Source organism: Aquila chrysaetos, chromosome 24 (assembly GCF_900496995.4).
Source record: "Aquila chrysaetos chrysaetos chromosome 24, bAquChr1.4, whole genome shotgun sequence".
Lineage (NCBI taxonomy): Eukaryota > Metazoa > Chordata > Aves > Accipitriformes > Accipitridae > Aquila > Aquila chrysaetos.
The window spans coordinates 174,784-191,789 of record NC_044027.1 but is presented as its reverse complement, the minus strand read 5'-3'; the positions used below and the strand labels follow the sequence as shown (position 1 = coordinate 191,789).

At 36.7% G+C, this 17,006-nt stretch overlaps 2 protein-coding genes and 1 long non-coding RNA gene across 8 annotated transcripts in view; 2 read left to right on the top strand and 1 right to left on the bottom strand.

The window, feature by feature from the left end:
- SYCP1 (synaptonemal complex protein 1) overlaps positions 1-3,569 on the top strand; it is a 27,852-nt gene extending 24,283 nt beyond the window's left edge. The window contains 6 exon segments of the mRNA XM_041119780.1: positions 1,379-1,396; positions 1,398-1,438; positions 1,582-1,762; positions 2,742-2,885; positions 3,254-3,340; positions 3,426-3,569. Coding sequence (XP_040975714.1) covers positions 1,379-1,396; positions 1,398-1,438; positions 1,582-1,762; positions 2,742-2,885; positions 3,254-3,340; positions 3,426-3,569 — 615 coding nt within the window.
- LOC115334937 overlaps positions 1-17,006 on the bottom strand; it is a 32,032-nt gene that overhangs the window by 9,004 nt on the left and 6,022 nt on the right. Inside the window, exons 3-4 of one of the 2 annotated variants that reach the window (XR_003921306.2) lie at positions 11,330-11,426; positions 9,099-9,815 (exon numbers count right to left, since the gene is read on the bottom strand). The exons of the other annotated variant lie outside the window; for it this stretch is intronic. This is a non-coding gene — a long non-coding RNA (uncharacterized LOC115334937). Of the gene's footprint in view, positions 1-9,098; positions 9,816-11,329; positions 11,427-17,006 lie in introns of those variants that run through there. 2 annotated transcript variants of the gene reach the window in all.
- On the top strand, positions 3,211-17,006 carry TSHB (thyroid stimulating hormone subunit beta). Of its 5 annotated transcripts, XM_029999863.2 has the most exons (4): positions 3,553-3,603; positions 6,845-6,895; positions 15,772-15,934; positions 16,681-17,006. In XM_029999863.2, exons 3-4 carry the CDS (start codon positions 15,773-15,775, stop codon positions 16,921-16,923), a joined length of 405 nt encoding a protein of 134 aa, XP_029855723.1. In that variant the 5' UTR covers positions 3,553-3,603; positions 6,845-6,895; position 15,772; the 3' UTR covers positions 16,924-17,006. The 5 variants fall into 5 exon arrangements, with proteins under 5 accessions (XP_029855722.1, XP_029855723.1, XP_040975713.1 ...); XM_029999862.2 differs by lacking the exon at positions 6,845-6,895 and having other exon boundaries at positions 3,211-3,603; XM_041119779.1 differs by lacking the exon at positions 3,553-3,603 and having other exon boundaries at positions 3,867-6,895.

Sequence of the window (17,006 nt, the reverse complement as noted above, 5' to 3'; positions counted from 1 at the left end):
CACGAAGTCCCACCAGAGGCCAGTCACTAGTGATGTACGCCTGGCGTTGATTCTGGGTCCAATACTGTTTAACATCTTCATTAATGACATACATGATGGGACAGAGTGCAGCCTCAGCAGATGATACAGAGTTGGGAGAAATGGTTGATACAGCAGGTCGTTATGCTGTCTTTCAGAGGGAACTGAACAGGCTGGAGACATGGGTGAACAGGAATCCCATCAGGTTTAACAGAGCGAAATGTGAAGTCCTGCACTGGGGAAGCAATAACTTTTAGAACCAGTACAGGTTATTTGTTGACAGGATTGAAAGCAGCTTTGCAGGAAGAGCCCTGGAGTTCTGGTGAACAGCCAGTTGAACATGAGCCAGAAGTGCACTCAGTGTCTTAGGCTGCATTAGGAAGAGTGTTGCCAGCAGGTTGAGGGACCTGATCCTTTTCCTATACTCAGCACTGGTGAGACGACATTTTGAGTATTATTAAAATAATGCTGGGCTGCCCAGTAGAAGACAGACAAGGGCATACTGGAGCAAATGCAGCAGAAGGCCAAGATCATTAAAGGATTGTAGCATCTGACAGAAAAGAGGAACTGAGAGAGCTGGGGTAGTTTAGCCTCAAGAAGGGAAAGCTCAGGGGCGTATTATCACTGTATATAAATACCTGATAGCAGGGAGTAAAAAAGATGGATCAAGACTTTCTCAGTGGTATCCAGTGAAAGGACGAGACAATGGGAACAAAACAAAGTACAAGAAATAGCATTCAAACACAAGAAAAAACCCTTATTACTCTAAGGGAGATAAAACCCAGGAACAGGTTGCCCAAAGAGGTTGTGGAGTCTCCATGCTTGGAGACATTCAAAACCCTGTTGGACACAGTCCTGATCAACATACTGTAGTTCACTCTGCTGTGAACAGGGGTGTTAGACTAGATGATCTCCAGAGGTCCATTCTAACCTTACCCGTTCTGTGATTTCGTGGTCGCTTTATAGTATTTTTCAGCTGGCAACAGAAATGCAAAACAGAAGACAGCAAAGGAACATTTACTTCAATAAACAAGAATGCTTCTAGTTTCTTGCATGAAATAACAACTAGAAAATAGAGTTCTTTCTCTTTTAAATACAGCTGTGATAAAAATTGTATCCTGTTTTCTCATTAAAAAGGGATAGTATGTAGGTTCCTTAGCACAGATGGGAGAAGAGAAATGAAACTGCAAATACAAAAGTAATGTCTTTTGAATGTTGCAGTTTGACTAAATCTGAGTCATATATTTGTGTGAACTTTGTAACAGAGTATGATTGTGGACTGTGTTCTGTAATTACACCAAGAAGATTCTCAGCTGAATTCAAATAAAATATTTACTTCCTATCACATAACTCTTTTTAGGAGAATCTTGCAAAAGAACCCCCCCCAAAATATGGCTCCTGAAAATGAAAAGAAGCACAAGGTAGCTTTAACCTTATCATTAATTATTTTTAGAATTTGTTAATATTTATACATATGCAATCTAATTGAAGCTCCATGATAAATTATGTAAACTTGAAAAAAGACATTGAAATGCTTTTAATTTAAACCTTTTTTTAATTCTGGAAAATACAAACTCTTTTGTCTGAGACTCCTAAACCTCATTTAGATCTAGACTGTGAATCTATTAATGTAAAAAATAAAAAGTCTCCAAATGATATTCCTATAAAAGTCAACATGATGGAAAAGAAAAAAATGCCTCCTTTGGTATCTGCAAAAAGTCCCTTGGGTAGTCCGTCATTAAAGGTTTGTAACTCATAATAGTGAATTGTTCTTGGTTTATTTTTATGACTCTATTTCTTACTTCTCTGTAGATGCTTATTTATTTTTTGTTGCGATAAGCAGGGATTTAAAAGGTAGATAGCCACAAAAAAAAAAAGTAGTCCACAGCAATATTAGAAAGCAGCTTGTGTAAGAGCTCCCACTGTGTCATTTTTCTTGCTCAGTTACTTAATTTGGCTGTTACTGATCAGTAACAATTCCTGTCCTAGGGGGACTGAATTTACTGATGTCTTTAGAATTCTTTTACTTAGTCTTAAAAGTGTTGTCTGTTTGTAAAGGCACATTTTTCTCTGTGGAACAGAAAATATCTTGTGTAGCTGCAAAAATTATCGCAGTATTCCTGGCTGCTTCATCATAACTGTAAAACCTTATGCTTCTAGCCTGTCAGAAGCTCACATGTGATGTTTATATCTTAACAATAGAAACAACTACCATTTTTATGTTATCCTTTCTAAAAAAGGATTGCATTGTTCCATTGCAGTGTTTCTGAGAAGTTTAACTTCTCGTGAAAGAACTATTTAAGTAAAAACAATCTTGTTCTTGATATCACTGTCAATGTCTTTCTGAAAGCTTTTTCCTGCAGTTTTGTTTGCGTTTTATTAAATGTTGGTTATAGTCTGCATGTAGTGACTACAGTTCAGAATAACCTGAATTTCTGCAGATAAGCATGAAGAAGTTAGATATAGTGTGCCATAAAACTCAGTTCTTCCACAGCTTCCTGTTCATTCTCCTTGTTTGGCAACAAAAAAAAGTTTGGGTTTTTTTTTTTTTTTTCTTTGTTTGGGTCTTATCTTTCCATCCAAAATGTGAAGCAAATTGTTTCACAGCATCTCTGTAGTGTCTTCCTGGATACTCAGTCTGTAAAGTGGGTTATGAATTTGGTTTTAGATTCTATAATTACCACTGAAAATATAATTTTAAATGCTATCTTTTTCTTTCCCAGACATACATTATAAAGACTCCTCCAATACATAAACTGCAAAGTGAAAGCACAAATCTGCATTCAGAACAGTGCATGAGGAAAAAGCAAAAAGTGCTTCTACAGCTAGATGCTCAGTCAGATAGCTCTGAACACAGTGACCTCCTGGTAAAAATCAGAGGACAAATTGTGTACTTAACAGTTCTTTATGCACACTGCTATATCTAAGAATGTATATAAACCATGGGGTTCTGTATCCAAGACAATATTTATGTATATATTTTTATTTCATTAGTTCTTTCTGGAATTCTATTTATATGTACATAATTAGTAACCATATGACAAACAGAGGACCGCTATACAAAAATATATATTTTTATAATGATTTTTCACATTGTTTTTATTGAACTGTTGAGGCTTCATAGTTACATCTTAACTTTTTTTTTTTTTTTTCCATACTCTAATATTCCTAGGGGGAAAGAAAATATATATTTTTAATATGGTGTGATTAAGTAACTTTTTATTTTTAATTTAAGAGCATAGTCTCAGAGGAAGAAATGTTTAAAAGATTGTACAAAGATTATCCTCAAGCTTCACAATTATATGCCATGACACCAAAAAAGGTACCTTAGCTTTTCTTCAGATCAGAACAAACAGTTAATCAAATTGGTTGTAGAAATTGATGGATGGCTTTATTTTTCTTTTTAGAAACCAACTTCATCAAACCTGAAAACTCCAGGCTCTGTACTAAAACTAACAACCATGAGAAAAATGCGCGAGGCCGGATGGACTGCAGTTTCTAAAATGGACAGGAAAAGAAAAATTAAAGAAGTTGAAAAGCTCTTCACTTAAAATGAAAAAATGACTAGTGCCCTAGCATTATTTGGTTAGTACAACCACACTAGTAGTATTCTTTCAGAGTTAGTACATTGTTGCATTTTTCTGTCATACTCAGTATGTTTAATACTACATTAATTTTCTTTCTATACATAAACTTTATAGATACATAACCACATCTACCTGTAGAGCATTTGCTACATTTCATCCCCTATGCTATAAGAAGTCAGGAGACAAATTAGCCCATTCTAAAATTTTGAAATAAGTGTAACTACATAGAAAGCAGTTTCAAAAAGAAAAAAAAGTCTGGCATTAAACCCACTATTTCTAAAGAAATTCGGTTTTGTTCTTTTAAATTTACTCTCTTTTTCTTAATACATTATTCACAAAAGGATAGTATTTATTGAAAGAAATACCAAAGCTGTTGAAATGCATGGACTTTTACCTGAAGTCATCTTGCTTTTTCGTTCATTTTAAGTGTTATTAGAACTGTCTTTTTAGACTGGTTTTTTTTGAGTAGCTACTATTTGAAATGTTAAAACAGTTTTGAAATTTTTAAAATTGAATTTTCAATAGAATTACATCAGTTTAAAAAGATTTCAGCTTGGTAAGGAATAACATATGCACACGTCTTAAGACTGTAAAAACAATGTTAAGATGTCATTAAATTGTTTATCTGAAACAGGAAGTATGGGACCAAATGCTGTTGCTTTATGTGTTAGAACACAGATTTAAATCACCAGGCACCCTTCCTAAGGACTAACAGCTTCCACCACATAAGTGTAAGAGTAGTTTAGAACAACGTATATTTCTGTGTTAATCCTTGATTAATCTTGGTTTCCCAAAAACAACAACCTGCTTCGGAGCCTAGAGATAACAAGAAAACTACAGGTACATCTTAAAATACTATGAAAAACCAAAATCCTGAATTCAGCTGAAGTGGGTAGCAAAACATATGTATTTCATCTTTTTGTGTAGTAATTTTATGTATAGGCTAGTAGTTTAGGTTCCTTATGCCTTATTGGTTGAGCAGTGATAATAATGATTTTGTTATTGTATGTAACTGACAAATATTCTCCAAAGATCTGAAAAGAATATATGTTTTTTTCATCCATATCTGGAAATGGAATCTGTTATGCAAGCAAATTTTCTGAGAAGTTAGAATGACTTTTCTTGCTGGAAAGCTATTTCATATGTTTGCAGAATATTGAGGTTTTATATCTGCTTAAATAGTGTAAATTAGACCAAATGCAGAACAGAGAAGCTTCTTATAACACACAAATTTCAGATGTCTGTTCTTCCAAGACAGATTATTTTACTGTAAGTAGCGTGAAATAATCGTGCTAAGTCAGTTATTCTTCATTTCAGTTTGGGATGTTACTTACTAATATCTCCTCAGCTACTTTGCAGGGAGAAGAAAATGCAGTCACCAGAAGCGTAACATATATGTGCAGTTTGTCATTTAATTTAATAGGGGGTGGTGTTTTATACAAGATCTAAATACTTGCCAAGGTTTGTTACTTCAGTTCAAGTTGCCGTATTTCTAATTTTGACTGTTGCTGCTGTTGATATCTTCAGCAGATATGTAGACTCGACTCCCAGGCCCAGTTACTGAGCAATCAAAAATAAAAATTCCAGTTGTTTCTGACCATAATGAGACTTCTACTATCTAGTCTTCTCAGCTATGGCTTACATACAGATCCATGAACTATAATTTTGCAATCTTGAAGTTAAGATTAAAAATCCACATCAAGCCTAGCCTACCCACATTCATAGCTTTGCTAATTCCAGAATATGTGATATTTGAATGCCTTACTATAAAAAATAGGATTTAAATGATTGTTCATTGAGACTTTACATGAAAAATAAATGTTTTTTCTTGGTGTCTACCAAACATGATTTCCAGTATAGTGGTATAGGTACAGTATCTGACATTGTAGAAGAAATGACAAGAACCTTAAGCAGTAAGAATTAGAAATGCTAATTAACTATTGAAAGAGTTTCTGCGTGTCACAGTGAGTCTTGTAGTAATTAAAATGTCTTGAAGGTGGAGAAAAGTCTTTCCACTTGAACAGGTAAAAATTCAAGTCTGTACTGCCCACATCTAGAGTCAAATGGTAAGTAATCAGTTGGGACCTCATTATTTTCCAGTACTGTTGTGGCAGGGTTGTGAATCCATGGTACATCATATAGTCCTCTTGGTATCATGAGTGTGCCACGTGGTGTATCATATAAATCATTTGCAAAATTACAAAAATACTGTTAGTACTACTATAGAAAGCTTACAGGAAAGGTAATCAGCTAGGAAGGATGTAAAATCATATTTGCCTCATACTGTGCCTGTTTCTGTGAATGGACTGTATATAAAACTAAAAACATAAACAACTTTATGTTAGGCATTAATCCAGTTTGCATCAGAAGAGCAAATGAAAATTAATAAATGCATATGCTTTGGCTTGTGAATCCTTCAGGTAGCACACAATTCAAAAAAGTAAAAATTGAAAGCTACCAGTTAGCAGCTATTCATAGTAGTGAATATTGATGTTTTTATCTGTGGAATTTTATTGAAATTTTAAAGGCTATATTCTGACATTAGCCATTGTATTTGTTACTGGCTAGTCCCATTTACTACAAGTAAAGTTACATATACACACACACATATATATTTATATAAACATGCTTTATTTAAAAGTATCAGCAAGGTAAGCTTACTTCTAAATGCCTTTTTCACAAGGTTTTAAAATTTATATTGACCTGTGGCAATAAATGTAGCTAACAAGTTATCAAACAGAATATTTCCTTTTTTCAATGTTATTTCCAGTGAAATACATATACATGATATATTTGTCACATTTCTTTTCACTCTGGGTCTTTACTAATCAATATGAGGATTGATTACAAGGAAGATGTGGCCTTCAGTGTCGGAGGTATAATATCTCTTCCAAGCAAGAATATAATTGATAACGACTGTGCAGACAGATACTGATTTATTACTTCTTTCAATGGTGCAGCTGAGGACCTGCAGCTTCCAACAGGAAGTCAGTCTGTCAATATCAGGTTATCTTAACTTAAAGCAAGCATTTGGAAATGTTGGTATATATTACTACTTTGCTTAATAATATTGCTAACAGTTCTCCAGTTCCTTTTCTGTCAAATACTTCTTCAAGGAGGGTAAGCAATACTCTGGCCTACCACATCTGCTTTCTTTTTTCCTGTCATCCTTATTTACCATGTGTGCACTTGTATTTTTCTCTAGTACTTTAAATATTTTTCCTTTTTTTCTAAGGCAGATCCTGTCACTTTCCTGCTCTTACCTCTTCACCCACCCCATTCACAGAACGGTATGTCCTAGTCCTTCAAACATTTATATCGTCATCAATTTCTTGATACAGCTCTTCATCTGTACTGTGGCTTCAACTAAGACAAACAGGTCTGGCCCCAGCAATTCAAGGAAATGCTGCTGTCATGTGTAGTGACACCTGCCTGAAGCCTGGGTTGTATGATTTGGAGTCAGAGCTTCAAGGACGTTTACTGATATGGTTGTGAAAACTTGATTGCTTGGTTTCAGCATTTCTGATGTTGTTTGACTCACAACTCTTTTAAATGATAAAAATGGAGGTGGCAGAGTGACAACCAGCTTGAGCCTTGTGATATCTGAAGACTTCTTAGTGTAGTGAATGGTGTTACATGCAACGTGCCAGATGTGACATGCTTCTATTCATTCTGATCCTTTTGTATTCCAGCTGGTAGCTGCATTTTGCACCTTGGTTTGATTGACTTTAGCTGAAAAACGGGATGCTATAAAACTTGTTGCTATTGTTTTTCCAGATCCGCTCTGTGTCTTTGTATGGTCTCTTTTACAAGAAATACATAATCTTTGGCCTGAGCAAAAAGTACTTTGCCATAAGGTAACAACAAGAGAAGAGGATTAGAAAATGCATAGGTTGAATTCCATTCATTATATTGTCTCACTTTTCTTGTTCAGCAGCGGGTTTATTTGTTTAATCTGCTTTTTCCTCTTTTTCTGAATTGCCTTGGGAACAAATAATAGGATATTGAATTATGACGTTTCTTTTCAGTATTTCCAGTGGTTGTCAAATCAGACCTTACTCATCTTGAGCTTTTAGCCTCATCCCTGACAACCTCAAGATCTGCAAGTCTGGTGGGATTAGCAACTGAAACTAGAATTTAGAATTAAAACATTTTTGTCTTTGTGTTTTCTTTTAAAGTAAATGTTCTATTTAATTTCTCTATACATCCTGGGTTTTGATGAGAAGGCTTAAATACCTAAAGTAGACTTCTGACTAAAGAGATATTTAAATAGAAACCCTATCCATTTGGATATATTTTTAGAAAGAATATTAGAATTTACTTACTGGATAACTGAGTCTATAGCCCTGGGTCTATAGATTGTAAAATGTATGTATTAAAATAAAAAAAAAAAACAGCGCTGATTCCATTTAAATACTTATCTTGGCCATATGTTTAATGCCTGATCTCAAATTTCTGGTCCAGCTACTTGATTTTAATTGAGAATTATTTTTTGTGTATGATAAGTAATAACTTTTTGCTATACCTGTTTGTTACGGCAGCCTAAAACAAAGGCATAAGAGGGGAAAGTCTACAAACTTGAATTGAAAATTCAGTTCTAAGTCTGAGAAGACAAATAATGAGCATTTACCTATTCTAATGCTTGTCTTGGATCTCATAAAATATTCAAATGTCAAGTCACTATCATTTGTCCATCATGGCTTTATTAAGCACAGGAAATTTCAAAACTGTTAGCTTGTTATTTCATTAGTAGGGAGTGTTAGGGCTTTACTCAAAAGTTGAATTTTTTAAATGAACGTTCCAACCCCTCTTACTACACAGTACTTACATTTAACTTCTATACTGGATAATACTGAGAGATTCAGCAAGAGGGTCACACCTTGTGGTAGCACGGTATAAAGAAAGGCCTTCCCCCAGCAAGTGGTCCAAAAAAATATCTCTTTGGTCTGTTTTCTTTGTTGTTAAATGCACAGCATATTGTGGCAACAGTGGTTTTTATGTCATGAAAAGGAATACTCTAGAATTGTGAGAAAACTTGATACAATATTACAGGTATTACAAGTCAGACCACAAGGTGATTTTGAGAACTTGAGAAAACCCACATTTTGTATCTTACTTAAAAAAGAAGAATGTAACCACTGCCAGAATTTAAAACTACAGTAGGGGGTTAGTATGCAAGCACTTCCAGGTACATTGTAATTGTCACTTGACACTACTGATAGTTACTTCCACATGGTTTGTAAAAATCTGTTTTGGTAAAAGCTGCAAGAGCAGAGAGTGCAAGATAGAATGCGGAAAATAACAACAAATCTTAAGAAAATCACACTTTCAGGACTCGCCCAAGCTGACAAATGCAGGAGCATATAGACTCGCAGGTGGTACTGAGTAACAGATCCGATGTCTGAGGATGTGCGTGTTTGTTCAGACTCTCCAATACCTCCCGGCAGGGCTGGGTGAAACACGGGAATGTCTCTATGGAAACCAGTGAAGTTGCACTGGGGTTAGAGATTAGTCAGTATACCCACACTAGTGCTGACCTCACCCCACTGAAACTAACTGGGTAATACAAGAGGAAGGGGAATGTTACATGTCGGCAGTTGCTGATCTTACTTCACAGTGGCTTTAAAAAGTTGCTTTTTCAGAATCGGACACTGTACTGGGAGGATTGCTTTAAACAGTATTCCCCAAGCATATGTAAGGAAGATATTAAAATCTTGATTAAAAAGATACATTAAAAAAATCCTCAGGTATGTGTGATTGATAGTTATTATAAAGCACAACTATTTCTAAAACAATAATATTCCTTTAAATTTCTAAACTAAAAGGATTTAAGAAAAAATACTGCTACAGGAGTTAAATGTCTCTAACAAGAAAAAACCCACTACGAATAACAGTGTTATTCCTTCCACCTTTCCTGTCCCAAGATATCAAAGTATTTAATTTAGTTTGCCTTGCTTCTACCAGGAGTATCTTGACGGGGGAAGGGTTCATGAGGAAAAACAGTCTTCCCTTTTCCTTCCTTACAGCCGCTTTAATTTTTAGTCGGAATCTGAGAGTGGCTTCCTCATTAGGAGGCATTCACTTTGGCAGGCTTCACAGTCTGCCATAGCTGTGGCAGACTCTTCTTTTTCAGGTGGGCATATGGGGTTGCCTAAGAGAGGAATGCATGTTGGGTAAGAGCAGCGTCTGACAGGACTGCATGCCCAAAGCCTAAAAGGAGAAACAGAAACATACCCCAGTGTTCTTCCTGAGCATATATAATTTAGCTTAAATTCCGATCTAAAAAAAAGTCAATTGTACATGCATAGTGTCAAGCCTCCATACCAGATCTTCATCAGTGAAGATCTTGTCTGATTACCTACTGACTACTTATCAGATTGCCAGTCAAATCAGGAGAACACTACAACCCTTAGAAACTGAAAAGTGTCTGTGACTTACCCCTTAGCATTGTTACGATATTGGGTGGGTATAGTCATTCATCCTTGATAATATTGCAGAAGGCTTCTGGCTTGTTGTTGTTTGTTTGTTTTTTAGATTTTGTCCTCAGTGTAGCAATTGTATATCTTAGAATAACAGAAATATCTAGCACTTTCCAAAGAAATGAAACCAAATACAAAGTGGTCCATCATATGAGCCAAACAGCAAATAGGATTATGAAGTATTTTCAGACCATAAATGGAGATCATTAGCATACGATATGCAACAAAGAGAATTGCTGTTTTAATCTGTGGTTGATAGGAAATGCTGCAGCTAATCCTAGGTAAGGAAGAGAAGAGCAGGCGTCTGTGAATCTATAAATTTAAGATATGAGAGCTATGTTTCAAGCTATTACAGAGAGACTTGCAATAGACAGATAAGCTTTGAAAATTCAGCAGCCACAGTCTGTTTAAATGCAAAACCTGGCAAAACACTTGTTCCTATGGCAGCATATTAGGATCTTATATCCCTTTATCAGTGGAGGTCTGCAACAGGATGGGGTTGGAAGTAATTCCTCTACCAGAATACTAATCTTAGAAATCTGATTGGCTTTGTCTGTTTTTCATCAGCACAGCTTCAAATTCTCTGTTGTTTGCAAGCATGGACATGTTTTTATTTTAATATCCACAGTGCTATGTGCAGTGGAAACAGGAGTTACTCTGCTCTGTAAAATTGATGTGCTCGTAAGATCACAGTTTTCATTGTGTTGTACTACTAACAGGGGAAGAGTGAGTAGGAATAACGTGTGATAACTTCTCATTGTTCCTACTTTTATCTTAGGTGTTGGTCAGTGACAGAGAATCCTATTAAATTATTTCTATACATAAGCTTCTGGGATGCACTGAATTTCTCCAGCCCATTACAGAGATTCCTGGGTAATGAACCCAATGATTTTATCATTACTAAATTCTGTTTACAGAGATAACTTAAAACACTTCTTGTAGAACATCAGCATACTGTCTTTCACTTAATGAAAGTGTAAAACAACTGATGTCAGTGAATGGATTGGTTTAGTCAACAGAAAGGTTAAAGATAAATAATTAACAGTGTAACTGGCTGTTGCAGAACACAGCTACAAAGCTGATGGCTGTAAAAGCACATTGAAAATTTCTGTCACTGAATAGTCTGCAGGTCAGCAAGGGGGCAACCAAAGAAATTGATCATAAGCATCAGACTTTTAACTATGGATTTTAGGAAACTGTATGAAAGAAGCCTTTGGCACTCATAGATTGCCACACTGGACTTACTTTGTTGTCCTGCCACAGCCTTTTGTCTTGCTGCTCCCAGTAGGTAGTGGGATCTTGCTCCCATCAAGTGTTCAGAGAAGTCAATAGTGAACGAACTCTGTGATCATATACAGAAGGACAATCAAGGAAAAGTTTTTCTACCAGCTTAATAGTTTGTGTAAATTAGTGAAGAGATGTGAATGTGTATATCACTCTGGTGATGTTTAGTGCATCTATGACAGATGGGCAGGCTAACATGATGCCAGCAAAGAAGAGGTAGTAGCTAAGAGATTCTGTGTCCAGATCGGTGTGGAGCTAACCTGAGTATGAGCACCTTAGTCTCAAGGTCCGCTCGGACTAATTAACTGTGCTTCCAGATAAATGAATTTTCTTTCTTCATACTTGGTCAGATATTTCTGCAATGCACTGCAGTGTATTCAGAGGCTGGATAAAAAAGTTGCAGTGAATAAATGCACTGCTGAAATTATACTACTTGCTCCAGTGATTAGTAATTCCTGACATTCAGCATACACCACATTGGACTCTGCCTAATAGCTCTAAATCTTCACAACAGTAGGGCTCTGGACAGATGGAACTAAGGACATTGCATCTACGTAGTTGCCTTAACAACAAAATTTGTAATCACCTCAAAGAATGAAATCGGGTTTGTGTGGCATGACCTATTTTATGTAACGCCATCTTGACAGGCATTAATTATGTTCTCATCCGTTAATTCTTTATTGCTCAAATCCTGTATCAACTTTCTGTTATTTTACCTGATTTATCAGCGATAGATGTCAGGCTAGCTGGTTGAGAGTTACCTGGGTCAACATTCTCTTTTTAAATATTGGCATAGTATTAGCCCTTTTTTTAATGTTTTGAAATTTCTTCAGTATTCCAAGACTTGTTGAAATTAGCATTAGCTAGCTAATGATGTTGATTTAAAAATATTTATTCCTTATACAATTTATTTAATAATTTTTGTTGCAAATGTTTATGTTGGTTGTTCAGCCACTACATTTTCAAATGCACATGTACTTAGTGAAGACGTTGCGCTTACTCTGCATCAACAGCTTGTCTTCATCTAGTAATGTCCCTTGACATTACTGCTGGCCTCTGTCCTGACAGAAGTTTATTTCCTAGTCTCCAGTTTCCCATGTGAGTTTTCTACATTTTCTTACTTCTAACAGTGATTGTTGTTTGTTTTCCTTTTTTTCATTGCTATAGTTTTTATTGTTGCATTCTCTTTCTCATACTCACTATGGCAGACTTTCAAGCATTGTTATAATTCTTTTTTCTTCGCTATTGATGTTTGCAGACATTTCCCTAAATCTTGTTAAAGCAAATTCTTAATCCTTTTTTACCCTAATCTGAATTCCTCCCTGCCCCCTTCCCCGCCCTGTTACGCCCATTTTTCTCAAATCAGAGAAATTAGCACTTTGAAGCAGCAAAGGTTATATGTCTTCATACTCTGATCTGTCCTCTGCCTATGTTCTTACAGTGTATGTTGAGGACACTTTAAACCTGGATGTGGGGGTCTTCCTGTCAGGACCAGTGTATACACATATAGCTCCAACTGCCTAAAGCTGTGCTTGTAAATCACTGTGAAATCTTTAGAGAAAAAAATCAGCTGTACCTACTTCAGCTGTGCATGCAAGGGTTACATGCGATATTCTTGCTTTAGGAATGCTATTTTTTATTCTTATTTTGGGCACTTTTTGTCCTCTCCAGGATTTAGTTGTACGAGTTGTTCATTTTCCTTTCAGGATCATTGTCTCCTTTGAAATACTCTAAAGATTTTCCAAGATGAACATTCTTTTCTGTGATTAAAGTTTTAACCACCAAATCCATACATATATATGTAATGTGTATGCATATATATAATGTGTGTGTGTGTGTATATATATATACACACACAGTATCTACACACGGGTGTGTGTATGTGTATACTCATATAGCCTGTATGTTTAACTGCATTTAAAATATGTCAGAAAAATATAGAGTTAAATAACATACTGGAGTAGTAGCAAAATAAGTGTTATACTTCTGTTGCTAAGTGTAGGTGGACAGATGTTACTGAGAGAACAATTAATACTCTGCTCATGTCCTTAAGCCAGAAAGAGCTATATTTAATTCCTGAGAAGTTATATGGTAGAAATTAACCCAGAATTAAAAACTCTATGAAAACAGAAAGCATTTGGCTAGTCCTAATAGAACAAGAACTCTATCATGTTACCCAAAAAAACCCTTGGAGAATTAGTCCAGGACACAAAGCTGTGTGCAGCAGTCCAAAACCACAGGAAAAGGAGACAATATTACTCAGGAATTGGCTAAACACCAATCAGGACTGACTGGATCTCTCCTCCAACAGCCCAAAGTGACCATGTTTACCAGCTCAAACTAAACTTTATTGTATTTCTTATGGCTACGTAAATCAAGAATGTGGTTGACCTGCACAAGACATACATCAGATTAAAGTCCAAATGGCATTTAGGTGATTAACTGAAAGGGTAGGTGTTAAAAGAGCAGTGGTGAATAAGCATAGTGAGAAGGCTGGCTGGACACTGATGAAGCAGTAGAGGATGGTGGCTTTGTTGACCCTTTCTTACTTTTGTTCCTCCCAGGTGTTCCTCCCAGGTTTCCCCCCCCCCCCATCTGTGGACATCTCGGTTTCACTGGTGGTGGTGCAATATTTTGCTTCTCATTGTGCTACAAGGAGTAATTTCTTAAAAATTTTTCAATTAGTCTTTCGGAGTGCGTTGCTTGTTACTTCAATATTTGCTCAGTAGGTTCAAGGCCAGATAATTTCTCAGTGTGTTTTGTTTGAGTAGGTAAGTCAGGCTGTACCTAACCATACCGTAGAGCAATTGCTTTGATTTGAGATATGTCACTTTATGTGTATAGCACTGCATCTCTCAGTTGTGCCTGCCTGGTAATAAGCAAACAGAGTGAACCAGACTTCATTAAACTTTTGCAAAACATAGGTGTAGAATTCATCATGTGATTCAGGATGACTCCATTTCCATGTGTATTGGGTCTGGCTGAGATGGAGTTAATTATCCCCACAGCAGGCCCTCCTAGTGCTGTGCTCTGTATTGGTAGCTAGAAAGGTGTTGATAACACACCAGTGTTTTGGCTGCTGCTGCACAGTGCTCACACACCATCAAGGCTGTCTCTCCAACATTTCCTCCTCCCTCACCGGCAGGGGTGGGGTTAAACCACGACACCATGCTAGCCTTCCTATCATGATGTTGCTGTCCTATGTAGCGATTAAATTAATCAATAATAACTTTTTTAAAGCAGTGGTTAGTTTAAAAGCCTGAGGAGAGAATGACTGTTAAAATAATTAGATTTCCAGCTCCAGTTTCCAGGTTAGGATATTATGGACACATTTGTTCCTATCACATTTGCTTTGTGGTTCAGTATGAATTTTCAATAGATGACTTTGCGATAAGAAAGCAGCAATTCAGATGCAATTATATAAGCAGTAAGATTAGGCTGGAGAGTATAAAGCACACAGAGAGCTTGTGCTGGGTCACTGCTTCTCCCAGCTCAAGGCAGAATCAGGTTCCTGTAATAGGGAAGAATTCAGCTGACAAGAGGTTGGTCTTTCCAGACTTGCATTGTTGCAGCTACAGGGTAAACCAGACTGTGTAATGAATGACTTTTGCTATGGGAAACTGACAGCTGGAAGAGACTAGAGGGTGATGTCCATATGTTTGTAGACACTGTCATTTGAAGTTTGTAGTTCAGAGGCTACAGAGTAGACCCTGGAATTGTCTCGAAACTAATCAAAGCTTTGTTCTCGGGATCCCCTAGTAGGTCTGAGAAATGAGGTCAGCACAACAGACAGATAAAGTGGGAATTCATTGATTTGAACTCTTTGCTGATGTTCTTTATTGTAATTTGCTTGCATCTATTATTTAATTCTTGGCAGTATTCCCATTTCATCATGCCTCTAAGCCAACTGGAAAGTAAAAAATACAGTGTTATGCCTGATATGCACAGCTGTTTCTTTTTCTCTCTTGAACATTTTATAAGATGCTTTCTTGAGAAAATTATTTTTAAACCAGTGAGATTATTCTAGCATCTCTGGTTAATTCTAGAGCTCATGTTCTCTCACATATGTCACATTTTCAAATCCTTTAGCTCCTGTTATTTTTCTGTGTCGGCATTTCGTCACTCATTAGTGAAAAGTTCCATGTAATATGCTTTAGTGGGGAAAAAATGAATTTGTTTTATGTTGTTAATGGCCTGTTTACCCTTCTTTTCTGTTTAGTGGTTAGTACTATTTCAATTAAAGGTCTAAGATTGGAAAGAAGTTGTCAGGCTGTAGCTAAAAAAGTTAAGATTATGTCTAGTCTGTGACTATCATAACTGTTCTTGTCAAATTCTGAGAAAAGGGCTGGAAGGTACATCTAATTTTACTTAGGGTTTGCTTGCTTTGTTTTTTCCCCATCTAGCATGAGTCCCTTCTTTGTGATGTCTCTCCTCTTTGGCCTGGCTTTCGGTCAAACAGCATCACTTTGTGCTCCTTCTGAGTATACAATCCATGTGGAGAAAAGGGAATGTGCCTACTGCCTGGCCATCAACACCACCATCTGCGCTGGATTTTGCATGACTCGGGTACAAGGCGTTACTCTCTTTTAGGCAGTTGTTTCTATAATGGCCATCACTGCAAAACAAGTGCCTGTTCTCACTGGAAAATTGTGTGTAAATGATCCAATTGTAATAGTGTTTGTCACATACAGAAAAATCACACTATCATCATGTTTTCAAGTTAGCTTTTTGCAAAGGTATGGATGAGAAATGCCGAGCCTTTGGAACTACAGAGTTTATAATAACATCAGTGGCATAGCGCAGAACTGACTGCTGCTGTCACTGCAGAGCCTCTGTAGTCAGTTTGTGGGGTCAGGATGGAACAGGTGAGAAGATTATATTTAGTCACTCTTATTTAATGTAAACAACTTGGGTAACATCTACTCCCACTACTGTTAAGACAGCTAGCTGTGGAGAATATCTCACAAGTAGGCATGCCAAACATTATGCTTGAGCTTCGCTGTTGAACACAGCATTTTAAGTTCCACCTTGGTCAGCAGGTAGCCAATATGCATTACAAAGCACTGTTAGTGCTGTGAGCCAAGCAGATCAGTTAAAACCACATAAGCAAGGTGAACATCTCTACGGCTGTAGAGAGCCCCAGTCACATGCAGATTCAAAATTACAGATCTGAACAGAAGTATGCTGAAAATATCAGAGCTAGTCTAAGTGTAAAGAGTTTTGCTTTCTGCACATTTGAGAAAACATCAAAGGAGGTCTTCTGACACTCATGTATGCTTCAGTGAAACAATGAATTTCTTTTTTCTTTGTAGGACAGCAATGGCAAGAAGCTGCTACTCAAAAGTGCTCTGTCCCAGAATGTGTGCACGTACAAAGAGATGTTGTATCAAACAGCACTGATTCCGGGCTGTCCTCATCACACCATCCCCTACTACTCCTACCCTGTGGCTGTGAGCTGCAAGTGTGGTAAATGTAACACTGATTACAGTGACTGTGTTCATGAGAAGGTTAGGACAAACTATTGCACTAAACCACAGAAGCTTTGTAACATGTAAGCTTCCAACAGAATGTGGTCAAAATGTACCTCTCTGCTTACAACTAAACATAAATAAAAGTGCATTTCATAACAGGTTTGCAA

Excerpts from the sequence above, each read along its gene's own strand:
- TSHB (XM_029999860.2), top strand. The coding sequence starts at position 14,639 with ATGACTGTTAAAATAATTAGATTTCCAGCTCCAGTTTCCAGGTTAGGA. Across the intron at positions 14,911-15,771 it reads AAGAATTCAGCTGACAAGAG|CATGAGTCCCTTCTTTGTGA; the intron begins GTTGGTCTTTCC and ends TTCCCCATCTAG. Across the intron at positions 15,935-16,680 it reads CTGGATTTTGCATGACTCGG|GACAGCAATGGCAAGAAGCT; the intron begins GTACAAGGCGTT and ends TTTTCTTTGTAG.